General features: G+C 39.0%; 1 protein-coding gene across 1 annotated transcript; it reads right to left on the bottom strand.

Moving 5' to 3' along the window:
- Nucleotides 1-1,139: 1,139 nt before the first annotated feature.
- LOC132329012 (photoreceptor outer segment membrane glycoprotein 2) lies at nucleotides 1,140-20,310 on the bottom strand. The gene is made up of 4 exons (XM_059849565.1): nucleotides 20,222-20,310; nucleotides 7,931-8,599; nucleotides 3,921-4,167; nucleotides 1,140-2,495 (listed from the first exon to the last, which is right to left on the bottom strand). The coding sequence occupies exons 2-4, from the start codon at nucleotides 8,509-8,511 to the stop codon at nucleotides 2,229-2,231; spliced, it is 1,095 nt and encodes a 364-aa protein (XP_059705548.1). The 5' UTR covers nucleotides 8,512-8,599; nucleotides 20,222-20,310; the 3' UTR covers nucleotides 1,140-2,228.
- Nucleotides 20,311-20,788: the final 478 nt, after the last annotated feature.

The following is a 20,788-nucleotide window of genomic DNA, read 5'->3' as shown; positions in this document are numbered from 1 at the left end:
AGACAAGGCCTGTTGCCTGTGAGATGTATGCTAAAAGTAAGCTTTCAAAACCAGTCACATTCCACTGCTGCAGTTTGGGGCAGTTAGCTGAGAGACAAAGGTTAATGTGCTAAATGCTGATTAGTCTTTTATGGTAAAATGTGTTTTCTTCATATGCAAGTAAATGAGCTGTGTGGGGGCCTGGGCAAATTGTGTAGCTGGATACTTACACCTCTGCTCTTTGTGGTAATGTGTTGCAGCTGCTGCTGAATGGCATTTTTTGTCTTGACAGAGATGCTGAGGCTGGATCATTAGTTCACTCTTCCTTCCAAATCTGTTTTTTTCAGAGCAGATTCTTGACAAACCCATTAACTAGAAAGCTATCAAAAGAGTAAGCTCACAGTTCTTATAATTCTGCCAGCTTTAGTTATTGAGGTCTGGGACTGTTTTACCAAAAATAGAATAAAATTGTCTTGAAGTGACTGCTATTGACTGACACAGGTGGCACTTGGCATACTTATCTGAAAAAAAATACACTGCACTTAAAGAAAAACATGCAAAATCTGATTAGTTTGCAATACAAGGAGTGTCTTTTCCTTGATCTCTCAAGGAACTACAACTTTCTGCATTCATTCTTTCACCAGCAGCTCTATAATTAGCTGGTACAGGCTGGAAGTACTTCTGGTGCTCAGAAATGGCTGAAGGAATTACACACCAGTTTTAATCACCCACTGGGCAAAGTGATTGCAATGAAGACAAGAAGTAGGCATACAGGTAAGTGCAGTGCAAAGGGAAGAAGAATTAACAGTTCTTGTAGAAAGAAGTCTCAGCTTATAAATCTAGTTCTTTGAAGGGGTTTTAACATACTTAAGTGTAGGCCTGTCGTGTTAGACAGTGAAGGAATTCCAGTTGAAATTATGGTCATGCACATAGCCTGCTGGAATTACACTACAAGTTATTACATTGAACAATTTATTTACAGTATATCCTTATAGTGTAATTTTTGCTTTTTCTCATGGGATACAACAGTATTTAGGTAAAGAAAATTTTACTGTTATTTTGCACAGTTTCAAAAGCAGGAATGTTTCTATTTAAAATATTTCAGTGATAAAATTTCTTTTACTTGATTATCCAAAGAATACACTCACAGCAGTAACATGTTAAATATTTCATTTGGTCTTTCCACCTCTGTTTTTTATTGGTTCTTTTTTCCTGCTGACCATTAATGATCAGTTACAGTCATAGGGCATTCTGTAACTACAGGTGTTTTGTGCATTGAAGGCTTTCAGTCCATGCATTGACAAAGCTCCTGAGCACTGTCGCAGGGCATGATGTGTGAGCTGTCAGTCTGTCTGCCTTCATTGATTACAAATAACCTCTTACCTTCCCACCCCTGGATCAGTGTGCTAAGTACTTTTGAAACTGGGTGCTTTCAAGCATCTGGGATCATCATTGTTTGTTTCATAGGAAGTATCTACTTGTTTTTGAAGGTGTGCTGTCACATGCTAGTTGGAAGTTTAAATATCCCTGCACAAGCTGGCAGTTTTCTTAAGCAGAGAACTCCTTTCAGCTGTACCCTTTGACTTTCAGAGAAATGGGGCAACTAGCTTTCTCTAGACTATTGGAGGGGAAAATAAAAAGGTACTTCAGACATTTTGGGAAATGAAATACTTCTGTGGTAACTTTTATTGCCTTCCCCTGAATTTCACATGGCAGATTCTTGTAGGCTGTAATATATGTATATTTTTGTTAAAATTTCCCCTTTCCTAACTTGCACCAGCAGAATCTTCATTTCAGTTTTTGTCTTTTTTTAAAAAATAAGCTTTTTATCCAGTGTAATAATTTCTTTTGGTATTTCCCTGCTCCTGGGATTTTTATAGGTGTAATGACATCTTTGGTACCTATTGAACTAATCTGTATGTTAATACATGTAGACCTACACTGTCTGAAATATTTGTGCATAAGGCTTACTCTGATGCATTCAGACCATGATAGAAATCTGTAAGTAAAGGAGAGAAAGTGGGGGAAATTCCAGAAGTTTCTTGCAGTGTTGAGAATCAGGGATTTTACAAGTAAAAACACATCTATCCAAAGAAGTATCAACATTTTTGGAGCGGTCACCAGTCTGGTTTGTTCAATTGTTTTGCTAGTTTTTCTACCTTTTTTTTCCCCACCAGATAAAATCTGGTGACTGTAGGACTGTAATAGAACAAAGCTACACTTGTGATGTCATTTCTTGAAAGATTTGCCTACCTAGCTGCAGGGATAGATTTTGTTGTAATATTAGTTTTGTCACAGTCTGTGTTTTGAACATTAATATTGGGGTCATTCATGCCTGAGACAGTGGAGATCTGGTTGGCTTTGCCAAGATTCTTAATGATGCTGATGTTGTATTTGGCAGTTTCCACAAAACTATTTTCTAGTAGCCAACCATCTGATTCCCCCTCCAGATCTCCTAGCAGAAGGACATTCTTCATGGCTGTCTGTAGGTACCGGACACCAATCAGTACAGAGAGCTGTAAGAAACAGTTAATGGTTAAACAGCTGAAATTGCAGCCTCAGTCCTATCACTCAGTCAGTTTTCTGACTTGTGTATTTACAGGCCTCATAACTGTGTAAAGCAGACTCTTTATCCAAGCAATATGTCTAACCACTTTTTCAGTTAATTACATTTTAAAAGTAAGATAGCAGGGAGAGATGGATTGATTCTCTCTTTATTCTTCAGGTAGCAATCCTCCTTGCATATAAATACCTAGAATTACTGGTAACCTTGTAGCCTCAGAAACTGCAACTAACTGATGTAGAATTGATGATCAATTGATGGAACCATCAGTTACTGGGAAAGAGAAAAAATTGTAGTATGTTAATTTCAGTGGATTTTTTTTTCCACTGAAAACATTGATTAAATCAATATTTCTTCCAAGGAGGTTTAATCATTTCTGTGTAAGCCATATGTATCAAACATGCCAAGGCATGAAAATTAAGAAGGATGGCCTATAGCAGAGGCTCAAGTCTAAGCTTAGGAAAAAGCCCCACTTTCATTGCTCTGTTGGAATCAAGATCAGCTTGTCAATATTTAGGGAACACAGAGAGCTGCCTCACAGCTTTTCACATGCTTCAGGTTATTTCTGGCACCACAATCCCTCCTAGAACTGCCTGAGGACTGTTGTGAACTACTTAAATGACAATGTTAATATTTATGTAATAAATAGAGCAATAGTCAGAAAACTAAAACATACTAAAAAGGTAAGAAAACTGTATTGGAGCCTGTGCCATTGGGGAGTCCTTTACTTGCAGATGACAACATCCAGAGAACTCTTCTTTACAGACGTCAGCAGGAACACTGCAGCTTTGCAGGCGTGTAGCTTGCCTGTGATGTGCTTATTTTGATTGCATAACCAGTAGCCCAACCTACTTCTAAAAGGATGATATGCCACGACTGCAAGTACTATCTATATGGTGAAACTATGTGATAGAAAAAGGAGGCTTTGAGATATTAATAAAATGCTCACTTTTAATTATAAACAAAATTAATGCATTGAGCCAAAGACCTACTCATATTTTATATATTTCTTAAAACTCACTTAAAACAACACTCAGACCTTCTCACCAAATTTCCTTGCAGTTGTGTCACTGTGTGTACCATCCTGTATCTGATCCCATAAATGCATCAGGGAAGGGAATATGCTAGATTCTGTTGAGAAAGCTCTATAAATTATATACATGCTTTCTGATAGTTCTCATCCTCAACAAGATTTCCTTCTACTCTGTGGACTTTGGAAACGTTGTCTTTGCTAAAAAAAATCCTACAACATTCCTGAAGTGCTTGTGGACCTTATACTGGATGCTGAGCACTTCTCATGTGTTACGCTGTCATTGTTTCCATCCTGGAGAGACAGAAGATTGTTTAATCTGATAGAGAGCATTTTTGTGAGACTTACCTCGAACAACCAAATAAGCAATGCTGCAATGCCAATGGATCTCATGATACCAGTGTAGTAATCCAGCAGGGCCTGTCTGCACCCCTTCATCCAGATATTGAGCTCCTCTGTGAGGAAATCGTAGTTGTAGTGAGCGCTGTTGTTTGTCAGCTGGTACTGGATGCAGGGCCGTGGGGAGCTGGGGTTGCAGCAGCTGAAGGGGACTCCATCCACCAAGAACTTCCCATCAACATTGCTGTTCAGACGGCTGCAACAGGACAAAATCTGGGCATTACAAACCTGGTGGCAGCAGCAGGCAGTGCCTGTGATTTTAGGAAAGGGAGTGACACAATTCTGCTGCAATGTAGGCCTCTCCAACATAATAAAAGAAAAATGAGGATATACTTTCAACTGGAAAAGTTGTTTACAGCAGGAACACTGAATATTGGATTTGCTATATTTAACTGTGGTGTAGGAGATGTTGCCTTTTTAGGTATCTTTGTGCTGAATACTAAAGACAATTTTTGGACTTGTTTATCTTGGTGGAATTCTAATGGAAGTTATATACTTGGAAATCCTGTGTTTCACTACTTCTGGATTAATTTTTCAACATAATCATTCCATGAGAGGGATCCTAATACAAGAACAACTTTGTATGCCACAGGAACCACTGGAAGTCATCTGCTGGTCTTTTGCCACTGTACCCATTGCAAGGGCTGGTCCAGCACATGTTTTGAGACTGGTTCACAAGGGAGTTTCTACTTCTTGTGACTTCACTTTCTGTAACTTTAAGAAATGTATTTATTGCTAAAAATACTCCTTTCCCTCCTCTATAAGATCAGGAGGAAAACAAGCGGTGAAAGAAGAAACATAAAGAGGAATAGGAAAAAAAAAATCATAGGATGGGAAGAGAACACAGTCTCTAACTAACCAAGATTTTCTGAAAGATAAATGAATCCTTGGCATGTGTTTTCTTCAGAGAAAGAAATTTTCCAGAAACTGGACAGTACCTAAGATGCTGAGAGACACTCTCACACCTTGGGGAAGCAGCCTCTGAGCATGTATCTATTTTTATGCTTGGTGGAAAAGGCTGATTTCCTGAGACAGCCCCATGGCTGAGAACCGTGTTCTGGTTTATCAAGTCCAGGCCATTCACCCTTTGTTAGGGGACCAGAATACATGATAGATAATTTTCACTTAGATATACAGCATTCACTATTTACCAATAATAAATTTTCTAGTATTTTCCAAAACTTACTCATTTATTAATGTTTGCAAATAATATTTTTCTGTTCCAGTACAGCTGATCTAAATGAGGGGGAAGGAAATCATTACAAGAAGCTCATTAGCTAAACAGAACGAGCAGAAACCCTGTGGTCTAGTCTTGATCTGGAATTTGGGACCTTCAAATCAATAAATGCAACCTTCAAATGTAACATAAACTGCTAAGAAGTTCAGTATTTGTGTCAGTGCTGTGATGGCAGAAATATTGCTTTTATTGCTGTGAGCCCACTAAATACAACCTCCTTTTTTGTTTCTTGTCCTTTTCTTCCTCTTTTTAATTTGGGTTATAGTGTTTTTTTGTTTTACTTAAGATTCTCTCAAAAACATTTTCCTCAAAGATCTTTCTAGGTAAACCAGGAAGTTCACCTGCCATTTCCCACTCCCTTTAGGAGTGGGATAGGCATGAATTTTTCTCAATTTTCAAGTCTAGCTTTTCATTTTGTTGCCATCATATCCCTGGTGATGGCAACAGAATGGAATCAATGCAAAAGAGTCCAAATAATCCACCGAAAATAGACTGAAGTGTGTTAGCCATGTCGTGACCACAGGCAAAACCAAGCACTGGAAGGGAAGGGAGCCAGAGAGGCACAGAGAGCTCCAATGTGGGAGGAGAAGAGAAAGCTCACAGAGGAGAGGAAGACTGGTATGTTATCAAAGGGAAGATCTTACCTGGGATGGCAAAATGCCCTCTGTGTTTCAGGGTATTATATATATTTAATGACCCCAATATAGTACAGCATTTAAGATGGTCGAAATACAATCTCTTAAACTGGGTCTTAAGCTTTTCTTTTGATTCCAAGCATCAATTAAAACACAATTAAAACAATTAAAATTTTGTTCTGGGAGTGTTATAAAGAGGAATCCTCTTTCTACTGCCTACAGTAGCAGTTTTCAGACTGGGGTTATATCCTTCTGTCACCATGTTTCCTCTGCTAGTGGCAAATTTAAAAATTATTTTATTTGTGTCTTGGTACTGTTAGAAGGGAAGACCTCAGTAAAAGTATTGGTGGAGCAACACATTCACTGCTATTTGCTGTTGCAATTCAAAGTTGGTATGGTATTGTAAAGCAAAAATTTGCTTTTGAGCAAAGATTATTTTTACCCAACCAAAGCAATGGTAGCATTGTACTGCTGTAGCCTCATGTTCCTACCATTCCCACTGACTGTTTCCATGCCTTGTTAAATTGTGGAGTTGGCAATAGAACTGTAGAAGAGGGTTTTGCAGGAAGGTGAAAAGTTCAGTTTTGCAAAGGTTACATGTGAGTTCACAGTATGTCAGATCTCACCTGCTTTGCCTCTTGATCTACAAACTACTGACACAGAGTACAAGTTGAAACCAAGAAAGATTTGATTCCTTCTCCATCCTCTCAGAACATTACCAGCTGGGCTTTGCTTCTAATGATCTCATATCAAATGTTTCACTACCAGATTTTTGGAAGTCATGGTATAGTTTTGTTACACAGCACCAACTTGGATTCTACCAGTCAAGATAAAATTAAGCTATTTATCCACAGCAAAAGAAATATACAAATTACTTTCCTCACACACATTTCCCTGCCACCTTCTGCCTAAATGGGGCAAAAGCTAACTGACAGCGTATTCTCAAGACAATGGCAGAACACAGATGAGCCTGCAGAAGAAAACACAGCTTAATGAAAACCCTGTGTAAAACATTGCTGTTTCTGCCTCTCTCACAGAAATAAAAGGAAGTCTATTTTACTTTTGACCTCACACTAAGCTACTACTCTTAAATCCCTGGGGATCGTCTTTGTTGTCATGTCACTTTTCAGCATACACCCAAGAGTTGAAACAGCTCTGGTCAGCCTGTTCTGTTTGACACTTTCTAACTTCTCTCTTGAGAATGCCTGTATTGCTTTATTTCCACAGACAAGTGTCTTCTGTATGCTGATGCCCTCTTGTTTGTATTCTCCTAGGTCCTGCCCTCTGGTATATTTGCAGCACTCTCTATATATGCTTTGCTATGATGGCAGTTTCAAATTGCAAATTTTGTAAAATTAAGACCTTTGGCCTCTGTTTCTCTGGCTTTTTTGTCACTGATTTTTGAGTTCAACAAAATGCAGCATTTACAATTGCCAGTCAAGCTCTTTCCATTTGTCTTTCCTGGGAATACAAAGCTACTACTCTCTTGTCAGTGAGGACCTTTATCAGCTTTAGAAGAATTATTACAGGCTGGATTGTCTACTTTTGGAAGTTTTAATTTTTACCTTCTCTGTAAGTATTACCACTCTTCTTTTTGAGCATATAATTTCACAGTTGCTACATCATGTGAAGCACCACCAGCAGAAGGAAATGGGGGATTTCTGCTTTTTATGCAATGTATGTGGTGGTTGGCAGTTTCTCACATGTGAACATACAGATTTGAACTTGGGTTTGCAAAGTCTAATACCTTGAAGAAGAGGGTTCTTTCAGTGCTTAGAATTGACTGTGCATTGTACTGATAGTACAATTCTTTTTTTCTTACTGTTATCAGCTCACTACAAAAGAAATTAAAATTTTGAGGTAGCTAATTCACCACACTGAAAAAGGAAATGCGTCTTTGCTTTGCCTAGCACCCCTAAAGGCTTAGCAAAAGGCAACTTTTGATTGTGCATGTATTTAGCATATTTTGTGAGTAACCTGGTAATTCTACATTTTTTAAAATTAGGATACAAAGGTCCAGAAAAAAGGGCTTTCCAGCCTCAAGCTTTGTCTTCTAGAATTTTTTGTTATGACTGATAAATACTTACTCCAGAACCTCCTTGGAAGCCATATTCAGATAGCGAGGAGACACCCACTGAATTTCAAACCAGTCTCTAAAGCCATTGTTTCCACAGCAACGGAATCCGATTTGTAACAAATCCACCGTTTTCTTTAAGAAACATCGCCCAGGTATGTCTGTGTCCTTATAGAACTTAATGGCATCCCTCAGTCCCAGATAGAGAGACTCTTCCAGCTCATTCCTCATGGTATAGCACATGAGAGCACCCACCAGGATGCAGAAGGTGAAGCAGAAGGTACATACAATGTATGGCAGCATTACTAGTTTCCAGCGAGAGAACTTGTTTGCATCTGAGCAGTCATAGCAGATTTTGCCTCCCAGAAAGTTGATGATACATGCTATGACCCCTACAGAGATAAGCATGTTGGGGACAGAGTTAATGTCCCCTTTTGCCATCACTTCATTGCGCTTCTTGATCTCTATTTTCAGAAAGAGGCCAAGACTGAAGAGAATGATCCCACTCACTACAGAAACCCAGTTGAGGATCCATAAGATCTGAGCCAGTTTATCCCGCTTGGTTTTGGTGAATTTGACTTTGAGGACAGCCATAGTCAGACACGCATTAGGAAAAGAAGCGTAGGTCAAGGGAAGCTCATAAGCTGATTAGGAGCATGGATCCAAGGCGTGCAGTAGAAATCTGAAGAAGAGGGAGAGAGATTACTGTCTGTTTGACCAGGTATTTATAGAGCCTACAAAGGAACTTCCTGTACAGCCTCACGCACTCTGAGTCCTGCCAAGGGAGTGCCCCAGTGAAATTTATTGCTTAAATTTTGTAACAATGTGAATCACTTAAAAAAAAATTCTAAGGACCAACTAGAACAATTAAAAATAAGTGAATAGTATGAACAGAGACTTTGGATTCCTATGAATTTTCGTCACGACCAATTTTCTGTGCAGACTTGATATCTAAAAGTGAACTGGTCTGCTGTCTTTCCCTGCAGAAGATTCCAGTGTCTTTCCCTTCTACTTGTTGTCTGTATTTTTTTAAAACAATTATGGGTATTTATTATTATTAGATTCCTGTGTTATGGTTAGGTTTGTGTTCAAAATTTGAATAAACAAACATATATACAGCCTTCTTTTTTTCTTTCCTCTCCAGAAAACTTGCTTGTCTTGTTCCTAATTTGGCAACTCTCATTAGAGTGATTTTATACTGTAAAACTCTGCATTATACAATTATACAGTAATTTAATTCCAGTAATACAATGGCATTTATAAACAGTAAAGTGTAATCCTATAAATCTGGGAAAACAGAGCTAAATCAGTGGATGCTATTACTGAATAAAACTTGTATCAGCTAAAACAGCATGAAAAACACCTGGAGACAGACAAGCTGGACAGAAGTAGGGCTGCACTGACCTGGTAAAGGATCCCCAGGTGCAGTGAAGCTTAGCATTGGGTAAACAGATTGTTGCAGAGTGCAGTTTAAAAAGGTAATGGAATCCCAGTGTCTTCATGTGTTTACATCTGAAGGAATCAGTTCAGTTTGTACAGGCAAGGAATAGGTTGTGTGATTCATATTAGGATCTAGTTAGATATCTTCATACACTAAGATTTTAAGGTCTGTGAAATCTAATTAATTTAAGTTGCATTTATTTACTCCTGCATTTATAGAGAAAATGAATTCCTCTCAAAGCTATTCAGCTCTGTGTATCTTTTGTACAATATAGAAAATAGTGTGCAAAATGCACACTAATGCAAAACTGTTTTCCTTACGAGTCTATTTCCAAAGGTGTTGAAGCCAGCAGCTTTCTGAATTTAAAAACAGGGTCCTACTTGTAATAATGATTGTTAAGGTTGATTATCAATTAAGGCTGAATATTGATTGTGATCATATTGTGATAATCATATAAATAATAGACACCTCACAGAGATGTCCAGAGAACAGTAATTTATAAAATTGCAACATTTCCTTCACACCATTCTTCTCCAGTATTGTTCAGACCTCATTTGAAGGGATCATGCTCTGGTGGTACAGAATTAAGCCTCCCTGTGAATTCAGCTGACAGCCTGAATAAGCCTTCTAAGCCTGGAGACAGTATCTTTGATTGCTTCACCAGTTAAGCAGTTTGTGACTTGACCTTAAATAACTGTAAATGATGGCTACTAATAGATTTATTTGCCCCTGATACTCAGGCCTCAGAGCTCACAACAGCAAGAATCTGTTCTGAAATTTACTGATTGCTGATACACAGTTAATGTTCAATGGCCAGCACACATGAATGCATCACTCACTATTTGTTTCTGTGAAACACGTGCACATATTTGAACAATGCCTAAAAATTGTTCAGCACACATTTAGTTATAGTGTCACTGAAAACATTCTACTTGCTAAACATATTTAGTTTTAACTTTTGGACAAAAGTTGTAAATAGTTCTACTCTACTTAAAATTAATCTACTCCAGAGGCATTGTTGATTTTGGAAGGTATAGATTTGAGACTTTGTCATATTCTAGCTGTAAAAAAATTTGAAGTTGAGTTCCATAAGCAGGGATACATTCAATCTCATGGAGCTATTCCATCCCCAATTTTCAGATGCCTAAAGTTTAAAAAAAGTAAAAAACTTCTGTGCAAGAAAAATTCTCCTAGTAATTCCTTGTCTCCAGAAATTCTCATGAGGTAGTCTTAGCTTCTTGCAGCATAAGATCTGTGATTTCATGGAGTCCTAGTGCCAGAGAAAAAGGGATGGCATGACTGGTTGCTGTAGTTCAAAGGCCACTTGTTGACTGACCCTGGCTGTCACTGATAAGCTTGGGATTGATCTTTGGGAGACAAAAGACTGTACTTCTCATGAAACCTTGAGTGCATTGAGTCTGGGACAGATGAGCAAGTTATCTATTCCGTTCCTTGTTCCTAGCCTTCTACATGGATACTGATGTTAAGATTTTCACCTATGCTAACAGTTTACTGAATTTATTTCTGATAATAAGACTCTCTTCACAGCAGGAAGAATTTTATAAATGCATGATAACATTATGCTTTCCCTGTTTAACAAAGTATTGAATACATTTATCAGTGTAAGATCTATTGTAACACATGCACAGCTCCATAGTATAATTTTTTGAGCAACATGAAGAAAGTTTTTCCAGCTGAAAGAACTGAACTGCAATTGTGAGCTAAAAATGTCAGTCTTACTCTGCAACATGTATCTGTTCTTCTCTAAGTCATTAGTTGGCAGTGGGTTACTGTAAAGCCACAAATGCTCCCAGCATTTCAGTGGAACTAAAGCCTCTGTCATAGTTCTTAGAAACCCTTGCATGTGAGCCACTCTGGAGTTATGAATCATATACACACAGACATACTTTCCCCAGCTATGGGACAGCAAAATGGGTTTTATTCTATAAAGGGAGAAATACTTCTTTCAACAAAAGAAGACAAAAAAATTTTGAAATCTCTCCCATACTATCAATACTGTTCTCAAGCTTTCTTTGTCTAATTAAAATTTATTTAACTTTAAACACAGCTTCCATCACCATGCAATTTGCTTCCAAGATGTCACCTAGCTGTTCCTTTGCTATCAAACTCCCCTAACTATATTGAAGAAGACATAGCACAGCTATTTTTTAATATTTACTTATTAGATACAAATTGTTCAAAGAAATTTTGCAATTTTGTCATAAACAAGCCACATCTTATCTTATTGAGTTTGCTAAAATCTGCTATTTTAGCTAAACATACATTGCCGTATGTGACATTATAAAAGAAACCACTAACCTGCTTCAGAGGACTGAACAGGATCTTGAAACTGGTAACTTGAATTCAAGGGAGAAAATACCTGAATTGGACATCCTGAGGATGACTGAAATACTGATTTCCTGATGTCTCTGTAGTTGCTCTGTCTTCACACTGACTCACTAATGGAGATGGAGAAAACCACTTCAAGTCTGCCTGTGCTAATCTCTCCTTCATCTCTAATTGTAGCTAAGAGATTTATTTCAAGGTTCTTATGCCACCAGATTAAATCCTACAAAACAGGCCAATTAACTGAGTGTGAACTGAGATCCCACCAAAATGGTTTATAGGACTTTCTTCTACCTTTTTACCTTACTAGAGATTTGGGCTAGTAAGCAACAGAACTGTTTTTCAGTACCTGCCAATGTCTTCAATAGCTCTTAACTTGTTTTTAACAATAAATATGCCTCCAAAGGAGGGAAGAATGAGAATAATGAAACTTTGTGGTTCTGTGGGAAGGGAAAATCTATATTAGGCAACTATCATTTATATCCACTATTGTGTTCCTTACCCATCATTCCATGCTTTGTTGCTTTGGATGCAATTTTCTGTTCTCTGTGTATTGAATGTGATTGTCCTAGGAAAGAATTCAGGTATCCAAGAGCAATTGGATCATCTGTATGATTCATGGTAGGTTCTGGTTTGGGAAGCTTTCCAGGTTCAAGAACAGTCTAGTAGAAACCTCTGTCCTAATCTCTTATCTAGCTCTATTCCAAGCCAGAAGCAAAAGCAGAAGTGTAACATTCTCTGGCATTTCTGAGCCCAGCACGTAGCAATTTGTGGAAGAGATGTGCCTGGTTTGAACTGGCAATGGTGGTGGCAACAAGCTGAGTCTGCAGCAGGGCTTGGTCAAGTTAGAGGTTATGTCAGTACCAGAACTGAATCCCTAAGCAGGACCAGGTTTGAGTCATAGGGTCCATATCTATAATGCCTTAGCACAGCAGAGAGAGTTCAGTGGGCACAGGACTAACTGCAAGAGACCCTGCACCAGGCACTGTAAACGTGTAGAAATATTCTCAGAAGCATAAACTGTCATCTCCTGGCTTATGATAAGCAATAAACCAGTAGCCTGACATGGCTGTGATTCTGTGTTCTGACAGTACACTGGCTCTATCCTGCCTGTGTCCTAATGATTCAGAGCTTATGTGATACATCTGGGACCTGTTGGACCTACTGCATATGGACCACACAAATGCTTGCATACGATCATACACACCCCAATGGCATTGAATTAATCCTGTGCATGCGTCATTCATGCTTTGGACTTGCAGCACTTGTGCAGACCACAGGGGATATTTTAGATCTGTTCAAATGTGTTGGTTTGTGTACAAATTAACTCCACAGAAGCATATTCAAAAGGTATAATGTATTCATTGGGTACAGCACAAGCCCACAAATGTACACATTTTGAGCTCTTGTTCAGCTGGGATGCGATATATCACAAATCTTGGACAAATGGCTGTAGTACTTTTCTAGACTAAAAAAAAAGTTTACTTGTGAAAATTGTACCCATCTGCAGAACTACAAACGTGTTATCCCTGAGTGTTAGAAAATGTTACTACCTCAGTTACCTAGTAGCAGAAAACTGCACCTTCCCTGTGGCTGCTTTGCAACAGAAACCTTGTGCTGGCATGCATGGAAGCAAGCGAGCAGGAGATGGCAGTGCTGCTGTATGAAGGCTTTTTTACACTACAGAGCAAGAGGCTTTTTTTTTTTTTTTTTTTTTTTTTTCAGTTTACATTAGAGATTAGAGGTCATTCACAGCTAATGGAAACTCAAGAATGCACCATTGTAAGAAATTATTTTAATCCAATTGTAATGCAGTTAGAGGCCAGTGCTACCTGTATTTTTTTGTTCCATCTCATATTTGGAAATGGCTTCAGCTGCAAATGTAATATCAAAAGTTGAATTATTCAGAAATTAGTTCTGTGTTGTGGCAGCTTATAATTAACCATGATGCACTTCCTTGCAGACCTTTGGGATGCCTGGACATCATGACCACAGAATAGCATTTTGTAACTTGCAGGAGTGGTTGTACATGGGGGATTGCATCTATCACCAAGTGGTATAGAAAGAGATCACACACTTTCCTGCTAACAGTGGAGATTGCTGTGGATCCAAAACAGGTAAATTTTAACAAATGTTAGCCCAATTACTTACCTATTTAGTACCATTCATATATAACTCCCCAGGCAAGGACAGATGTGTCATGAATCAGTTTAATGAAATAACTAGTTGGGATGATGCAACATTTAATTTTACATCTAGTTTCCAAAAATTAATGTTTTATTTTTTATATTTGGATGGCTTTTCATTTCACCTTGTATTTAATGCAAATGACAACTAATGACACAAGATTTTGGAGTACTAGACTAAAACTGGAGGCACTTGGTGAGTCTGATGGAAGCAAGAGATATACAACCTTTCCTTCTGAGCTGGGGTAAGTCCATATTCAGGAAGAGATTCTCACTGGTATGTGATAATAGAGAGAGGACAACAACAATTTGCTCTTTTTGGCTTTTGTAAAGTTGTGAACCACATGGTAGACACTTAGAGAATTAAGTTATTAAACAAATAGAAGTAATTGAGTCTTTGAAGAACATGAATTTCTCAATTACATTTCTGAACTTTTAGGAAGGAAGTATAGTGGTATTTAGATGATTATGGTTGTTGTAGTCGATAAAGATACCTATGTTAAGTCACAACATCTGAAATTCTTATGGAATTGGAGAGTTGGTAGAGGGAATGTCAAAATTTAAAGGCAAGAAGTAATGGTAATAGTCAATAATTTAAAAGGACCTAGCTTGTACATTAAAATGACACAAAGCTTATTGAAAACTAAGTCAGTTATATTTTTTTACAAGTACACCTCTACGCTGTACTAGAGTTGTACCAGAAGCTCCACTGTGCTATGTTCCATGAAAAATGTGAATGCTATAACTGTAGCTCATCTAATTGCCTGAAGAACACCACAGATGAAACAAAACAGAAAAAGAAGTACTACATTTTTCAGATGTGTAAAGGTTATAACAATATGCATGCTGAAAATCAGCCTCAGGCAGAAAAGGAAATTACAGCAGACCTGCATGAACTGCACTGCATGTGTACAGCTTGTCATTCAGGGTCCTGTGCATTGCAGGAAAATCCATATCAGTACCTTTCAGGCTGGCTCTGATTTCAATCCATAGGAGCTGTAGTGTCCACAATCTCTGAGTCATCCACTCATGACTCACAATGAGTCATTACAAATGGAAAACCAAGGCACAGAAATAGTGTATTCACCTTAAAATCAGACCAGCAGTCTATAGTGCAGCTGGAAGTGAACACGTATTTTCTATTGCCTGGTAACCTGAAACTTCCATCTTGGCTGTAACTTCTTTCTGAAGACTAGAATCCATTTTTACAAACTTAATCATGAGACCATGCAGCAATCTTGCTTTTCACTTTTGTACCTTATTCACTATGGATCTTATCCTCACAAGCCAGGTATCAGGAAGCTTTTTGCAAAATGGAATTATACACATATTATGAGGCCTGGCAGCAAAATTCTCTTTACATAATGAGGTAAAATTTTCCTTTTTAGATTCCGTATCTCATAGCATCAATACTTTGGTGCTCTATACTACCAACTAACCCTTCTTCTCCTAGCAAAGTAGGCAGACATACACTGTCACATTTCTCCTCAAAAGACCTCCTAAATTAATCAGTACCTATTCTCAGCTTACTATAAACCTGATGTTGATGCTATTTTTCACACTCCAGACATCATTTGAACTGGACAATATTACTCAGGTCATATTGTAGGGAATTTGAGATTCTTTTGGAAAGAAAAGACAGTTACTAAGGGGGAAAAAAAAAAAAAAAGAAACTCGTGGGAGTTTCTGAAGCTGTTAAATAGAGAGAAGCCATAACCCAGACACAGTGCTCTTAGAGCTTTTCCAAGATCCCTCTGTCCCTTGAGTGGTGACTTCATGCTTATTGACACTGTGTCGAGAAATCACAATTTGTGGAAAAAGACTGAAGGAATTCAGGTGCCTTAGTGTAGAGAAGACTGGTGGTGAGAGACGAAACTAGTGTTCAAATAATTTTATAGGTAGTTGCACAGAGGAAAGGAATAAATTCCTTTTAGGTGATAGGATATGAGGAAAATAATAGGTGAAATAATTCTTTTAGTGAGAGTAGCAAAACAGCCCATAAGAAACTCCTTGATTTTCATCAACAAAGTACTTTTACAACAGGTTGATGAACATTGGCCAGGAGTGTTGTAGGGACAGTTGGAAAAAGGGCTAAATGTCTCAAGGTCTGTGATTTGTCATTTGCTATTAACTAGATAGCTGTTTAAACATCTGCAAAACTTGGTAAGAGCTTTCTCATCTTCGGCTGATACTTCCTTTGCTCCTTGGCTTTTGCCAAAAATGTGAGCTTATGAAATGTTTTTACCTTTCTACTCTTCAGTGAAGGCATTGTTTCTGCCTCCCTTTATATATTAATTTTAGTTAAAATTTTCAACAGTTTTTCAATTCTAGGAGTTGGTGTATCTTAACTTACTGACTAACCAAACCTATGAATTTTCCATCTCTAAGGTCTGGTCATCCTACTATCCATATCCTTGTTTTTTTTTTTTTTTCTTTCTTTCTCTCTCTTCTTTTCCTGACATGTGACTCCAAAAGTTTTTGTGGAGCTTTGTCTTCTGTAGTCAACTAAGCAGAAACATTACTCAGAACTTCTGACTCATACAGAAATAAATAAGTACCACCAAGACCCCAAAGTCAGGCAAGGAAGTTCCAATGGAAGTGTTTGAAACCAACGAGTCTGGACTTTGCAGGATGAGTCATCTACCGCCATTCATGTTGATTTGAAGAAAATAACAGTAGAGTTCAGAAGTTTTTGCACATTGTTAATCATGTCACAGACCATCACTTCTCCATCACAAACCTATGAATATGTTTGTGTATAGGTGTAGATGTAAATATTTACAAGATTCCTTGAAGAAAAATTTGATCATTCCTTTCAGACAAAAACTATTGATGAAAATTCTCACATCTCCCTTTCTACACAAAAAAGAAGATTTCCAGGAAAGTAAACTTATTTTTCCATTGCTATACCTTATGAAGCCTAGAGAATCAGAAGCTGGAAGCATTAGAAAGTTGTGTTCCATCTATAGACATTCCTGGAATTTCTGATCTATTTCTTCAAACAAAAAAGATATTAGAAGTGGGTACCCCATTAGATATGTGACTATTTTCTCATCTCTTATTAAATAAAAAATAATAAAAGTTAAAGCTATGTCTAGTTGTGCCCAGAAATAGTTTGTTGTCACCTTGGTCTTTACTGGCTTGTTTCTATCTTTTTTAAAATTCAGACCAATTCTATTTATTGCCTCATTACATGATTTAACATTTATTACATTTAATCTTAAATAATTATGTGTAATATTTATAATTATTAAATATAAAATATCCATATCAAGATGTAAGAATATCTTTACATGACTGGGGATTATTTTTCATACAGTCAAACTTATTAGGAAATCATATTCATTGCCATGCACATACCAGCACAATTAAATTTTTTTGTTCACAACTTTTCATAGCAACTATGTGGTTATAATAAAGTTTGGTCTGTCAAGCCTTTTGGGATTTGGAGTAATTTCTGTAATTAATCCTCCTGCTCTCTAACTTTAGAGTTTTGGTGTGCAGTACTTTCTTCTTGCAGTCTACAGCCAAGTGAGACATTCAGGATTGAATTAAGACAACACACTGCCGTGGTTTAACCTCAGGTAGCATCTAAGTCCCAGCAGCTGCTTGTTCACTCCCCCACCCCTGCCCCAGTGAGGAAAAAAGTGGATAGAAAATGCAAACCTCATGGGCTGAGATACAAACAATTTAATATTTGAAACAAAATACAAAATATATTAACAATTAGACACTATTACTACTAATTGTAATGGAGAGAGAAATAAAACCCAAGAGAAACAAGAAGTGCACAGTACAATTGTTCATCACCCACTGCCTGATGCCCAGCCTGTCTCCCAGCAGCCATTGGCACCTCATGGCCAGCTCCTTCCCCATTAATGTACTGGGCATGATGTTCTGTGGCATGAAATATCCCTTTGGACAGTTTGAGTCAGCAGTCCTGGCCATGATCCCCTCCATTCTTGTGCACCTCCTCACTGGCAGAGCACAGGAAGCTGAAAAGTCCTTGATTTAGAGTAAGAACAACTCAAACCCAACTAAAACATCAGCCTGTTGCCAACATTATTCTCATACTAAATCCAGCAATGTACCAGTTACTATAAAGGAAATTAACTCTATCCCATTTGAAACCAGGACAGTTTGCTTTACTGATTTATTTTGCACTACCTGGGATACTTAAAAACCTCCAGAACAAACAGAGAGGTGCCCATTTGCTGTGGTTCACAGCTGTAGACTAACAGCTGCAAAAAGAGGCACATTTTTACATCGAGATACCCAACGAGAACTAACAATGTAAGAGCTGAACAAAGGGCATAGGACAGGTTTTGGCTCAGGGTAACTTTTTCCAAGGGAAATCAACACAACGCATCTGAGCTTAACTACATGAACTATAGAAAAAAAAAAAAGGAAAAAAAAGAAAGGAAAAAAAAGGAACTAGAGCAGCTGAATTTCATATTCTTATTTACATAGAGATTTTAATGTGCTAGTGGTTTTTTGGGTTTGGTTGTTTGGGTTATTTTTTGGTGTGTGGTAAAGATATTCTGCAAGTCTGCACTGACAGAGGAAACGCTGGTATCTGTTATACTTACCAACATCTCTGAACCTAAAATAGTAGAACAGAAAGCCTTGAAGAACCTCTTGGTCTATTTCTGGAGTAGTGACTTAAAAAAGATTAGATCTTTTCTTTAAGGACTTCCTTCACATAAGTGGAAACAGATTTTCCTTTTGAAAAGATTCAGTTTTAGTTTAATTTTTTTTCTCTGCTTGACTTTTATTCGAACCATAGAGGTTTTGTCTGCTCATGATAGTCTATGAAGAGCATGTGGTAATTTGGAAACTTACAGCTCACTGTACTTCGAGTGATGATGAAGGAAAGACTATTTGGTCTTTTAGAGCTTTCAGTGTGCAAAAAGACATTTACACCTGGTGTGATTCGCATGATAATGTGCATGTCAATTGTATTAGATAATTAATTAACTTGTGAAGTTCCAAAGTGATGAGAGAAACTATGCCCCCTGGATCTGAAACAATGAACAGGTAAACAGACAAACCAGATAAACAAGTTTGTTAAGGCCTTTCCATTCTCTTTAATTGAATCAGAAAATTCTCTTGAATAATTGTACACTGCAGGCAACATGTCAGTTATTTGGGGAACAATAAAGTACTTTTCACAAATGGATTCATACTCATGAGCTCCTCATTACATCTAGCATGCAGCAAGTTTTGATGGCAAAACGTATTACTTAAATTAAGAGGTGGTTAGGATATTTGCCTACCCTCAGTTATAACTTGTGAGGAAAAACACTGCCTACTTTAGAATGAATATGAAAAAATCATTTGTTTGGTGCATAAGAACTGCTTATGCTAGAATAACTGTCACCTTTGCAATGCCTTTATGACAGATTTGAAGGAATACGTACTTCCAGTAGAATATTTTCCATGTGAGAAACTGTAAGTGCCTTTTAAAGGTAAGCAAAACCCATAACTCCTTTTTGTAACTCAGGAAGAGGTGTACTATTGCATATAAAAAAAAGCAACTCTCTCCACATATTGCCATCAACATTGGTTCATTTCCATTCACAAAATGAACATTTCTTCACTCCATCAGCTTTCTTATTGTCTTCTTCAATTGTTAGGACACATAATACACATATGCATTCACTCCATATAGAGAAATGTATCACCAGTGTTTGTCCACACCACTATGACTGGTGGCCCACTGGTTGAGGCAATTCCCTTTGTTAATGAAGAAGCATCTTCCTGAAACTGACACTGAGCAACTCGCAACTGTTTGGGTTCACTGCTAGGTTTGATTCTCAGCTCCCACTTCTGGGTAACTCACTTGTAAACTACCAGAGCTAAAATCTTCCTTTTCATAAAATAGCAGGAGGAGATACTGTTTCCTAACCCTACTCTTTAACTATGATTTCCTTGTCATGAATGAAGGATGGGCTTAAATTATTCACTCTATCTTCTTATGCAGCTGGCAGTAGGGAAATAAAGGCACTTTTTTTCCCCCTGCACTTAAGGAAACTTCGCATGAGAGAAACACTATGGTGTGTTTACTCACTTCATACAAGCTGCTGTGAGCACAGCTAATCTGTACTTCCTCCTTCCCGCAGCACAGGCCTCTTGTAGGTGCTGGTCTGCCTGGTGGATCCAGCCTCTGGGCTGGCACTGTGGCCTACAAACGCGTCCTGTGGGCTGCTCTGCGATGATGGCACCCACCGAGGAGTGCCCGCTCCGTGGCCACAAAAGCCTCGAGAGTCTTGCCTGCAGTGAGGAGTCACCTGTGAGAGCGGGAAGCCTTCCTTTCGAATGCCGTACTCACCCAGGCACGGGACACATCACATCCACCGTTTCCTACAGTCACTGTGCGGAGCCCTGGTGCGCCCCCGAAGGGGACAGAGGTCCTCTCGGAGACGCGCGGTCACCCGCCTGCCCTGCCCCGCCCCGGCCTCTCCTTCCTCAGCGCCACCCGCGGCCGGGCAGCGGTCTGCGCCCATCAGGCCCCGGGCAGCCCGCCCAGGTGCGGACAGCGCGCCCGAGCCCCGAGTGCTGAGGCGGAGGCGGCACCGCAACGAGGACTCAGCTGCCCGCCAGCAGCGGCCCTGCGGCGGCGAGAGCCCAGGGCCAGCGCCGACCCCCGCACGGGCGCTGCCCCTCGGAAGCTCGTCGGGAACGGGGACTCCGGTGCCCATCCCGCAGCTCGGCCCTGGCGCTGCGCGGAGGCGGCCGCGGCTGTACCGGCGCTCGCCGACTCAGCCAACCCCGCACTGCACAGCTCCGCGTCCAGGTGTGCCCGCCCCCGACGCCCGGATTGACCACGCTGAGAGCCAATCGCCAGTGAGGAATCTCGGCAGCTGCCCAATCACCGCTCCGGAAATAGTATGTGGGC

Source organism: Haemorhous mexicanus, chromosome 6, assembly GCF_027477595.1.
Source record: "Haemorhous mexicanus isolate bHaeMex1 chromosome 6, bHaeMex1.pri, whole genome shotgun sequence".
Classification (NCBI taxonomy): domain Eukaryota; kingdom Metazoa; phylum Chordata; class Aves; order Passeriformes; family Fringillidae; genus Haemorhous; species Haemorhous mexicanus.
This window is presented reverse-complemented; position numbering and strand designations above follow the sequence as displayed.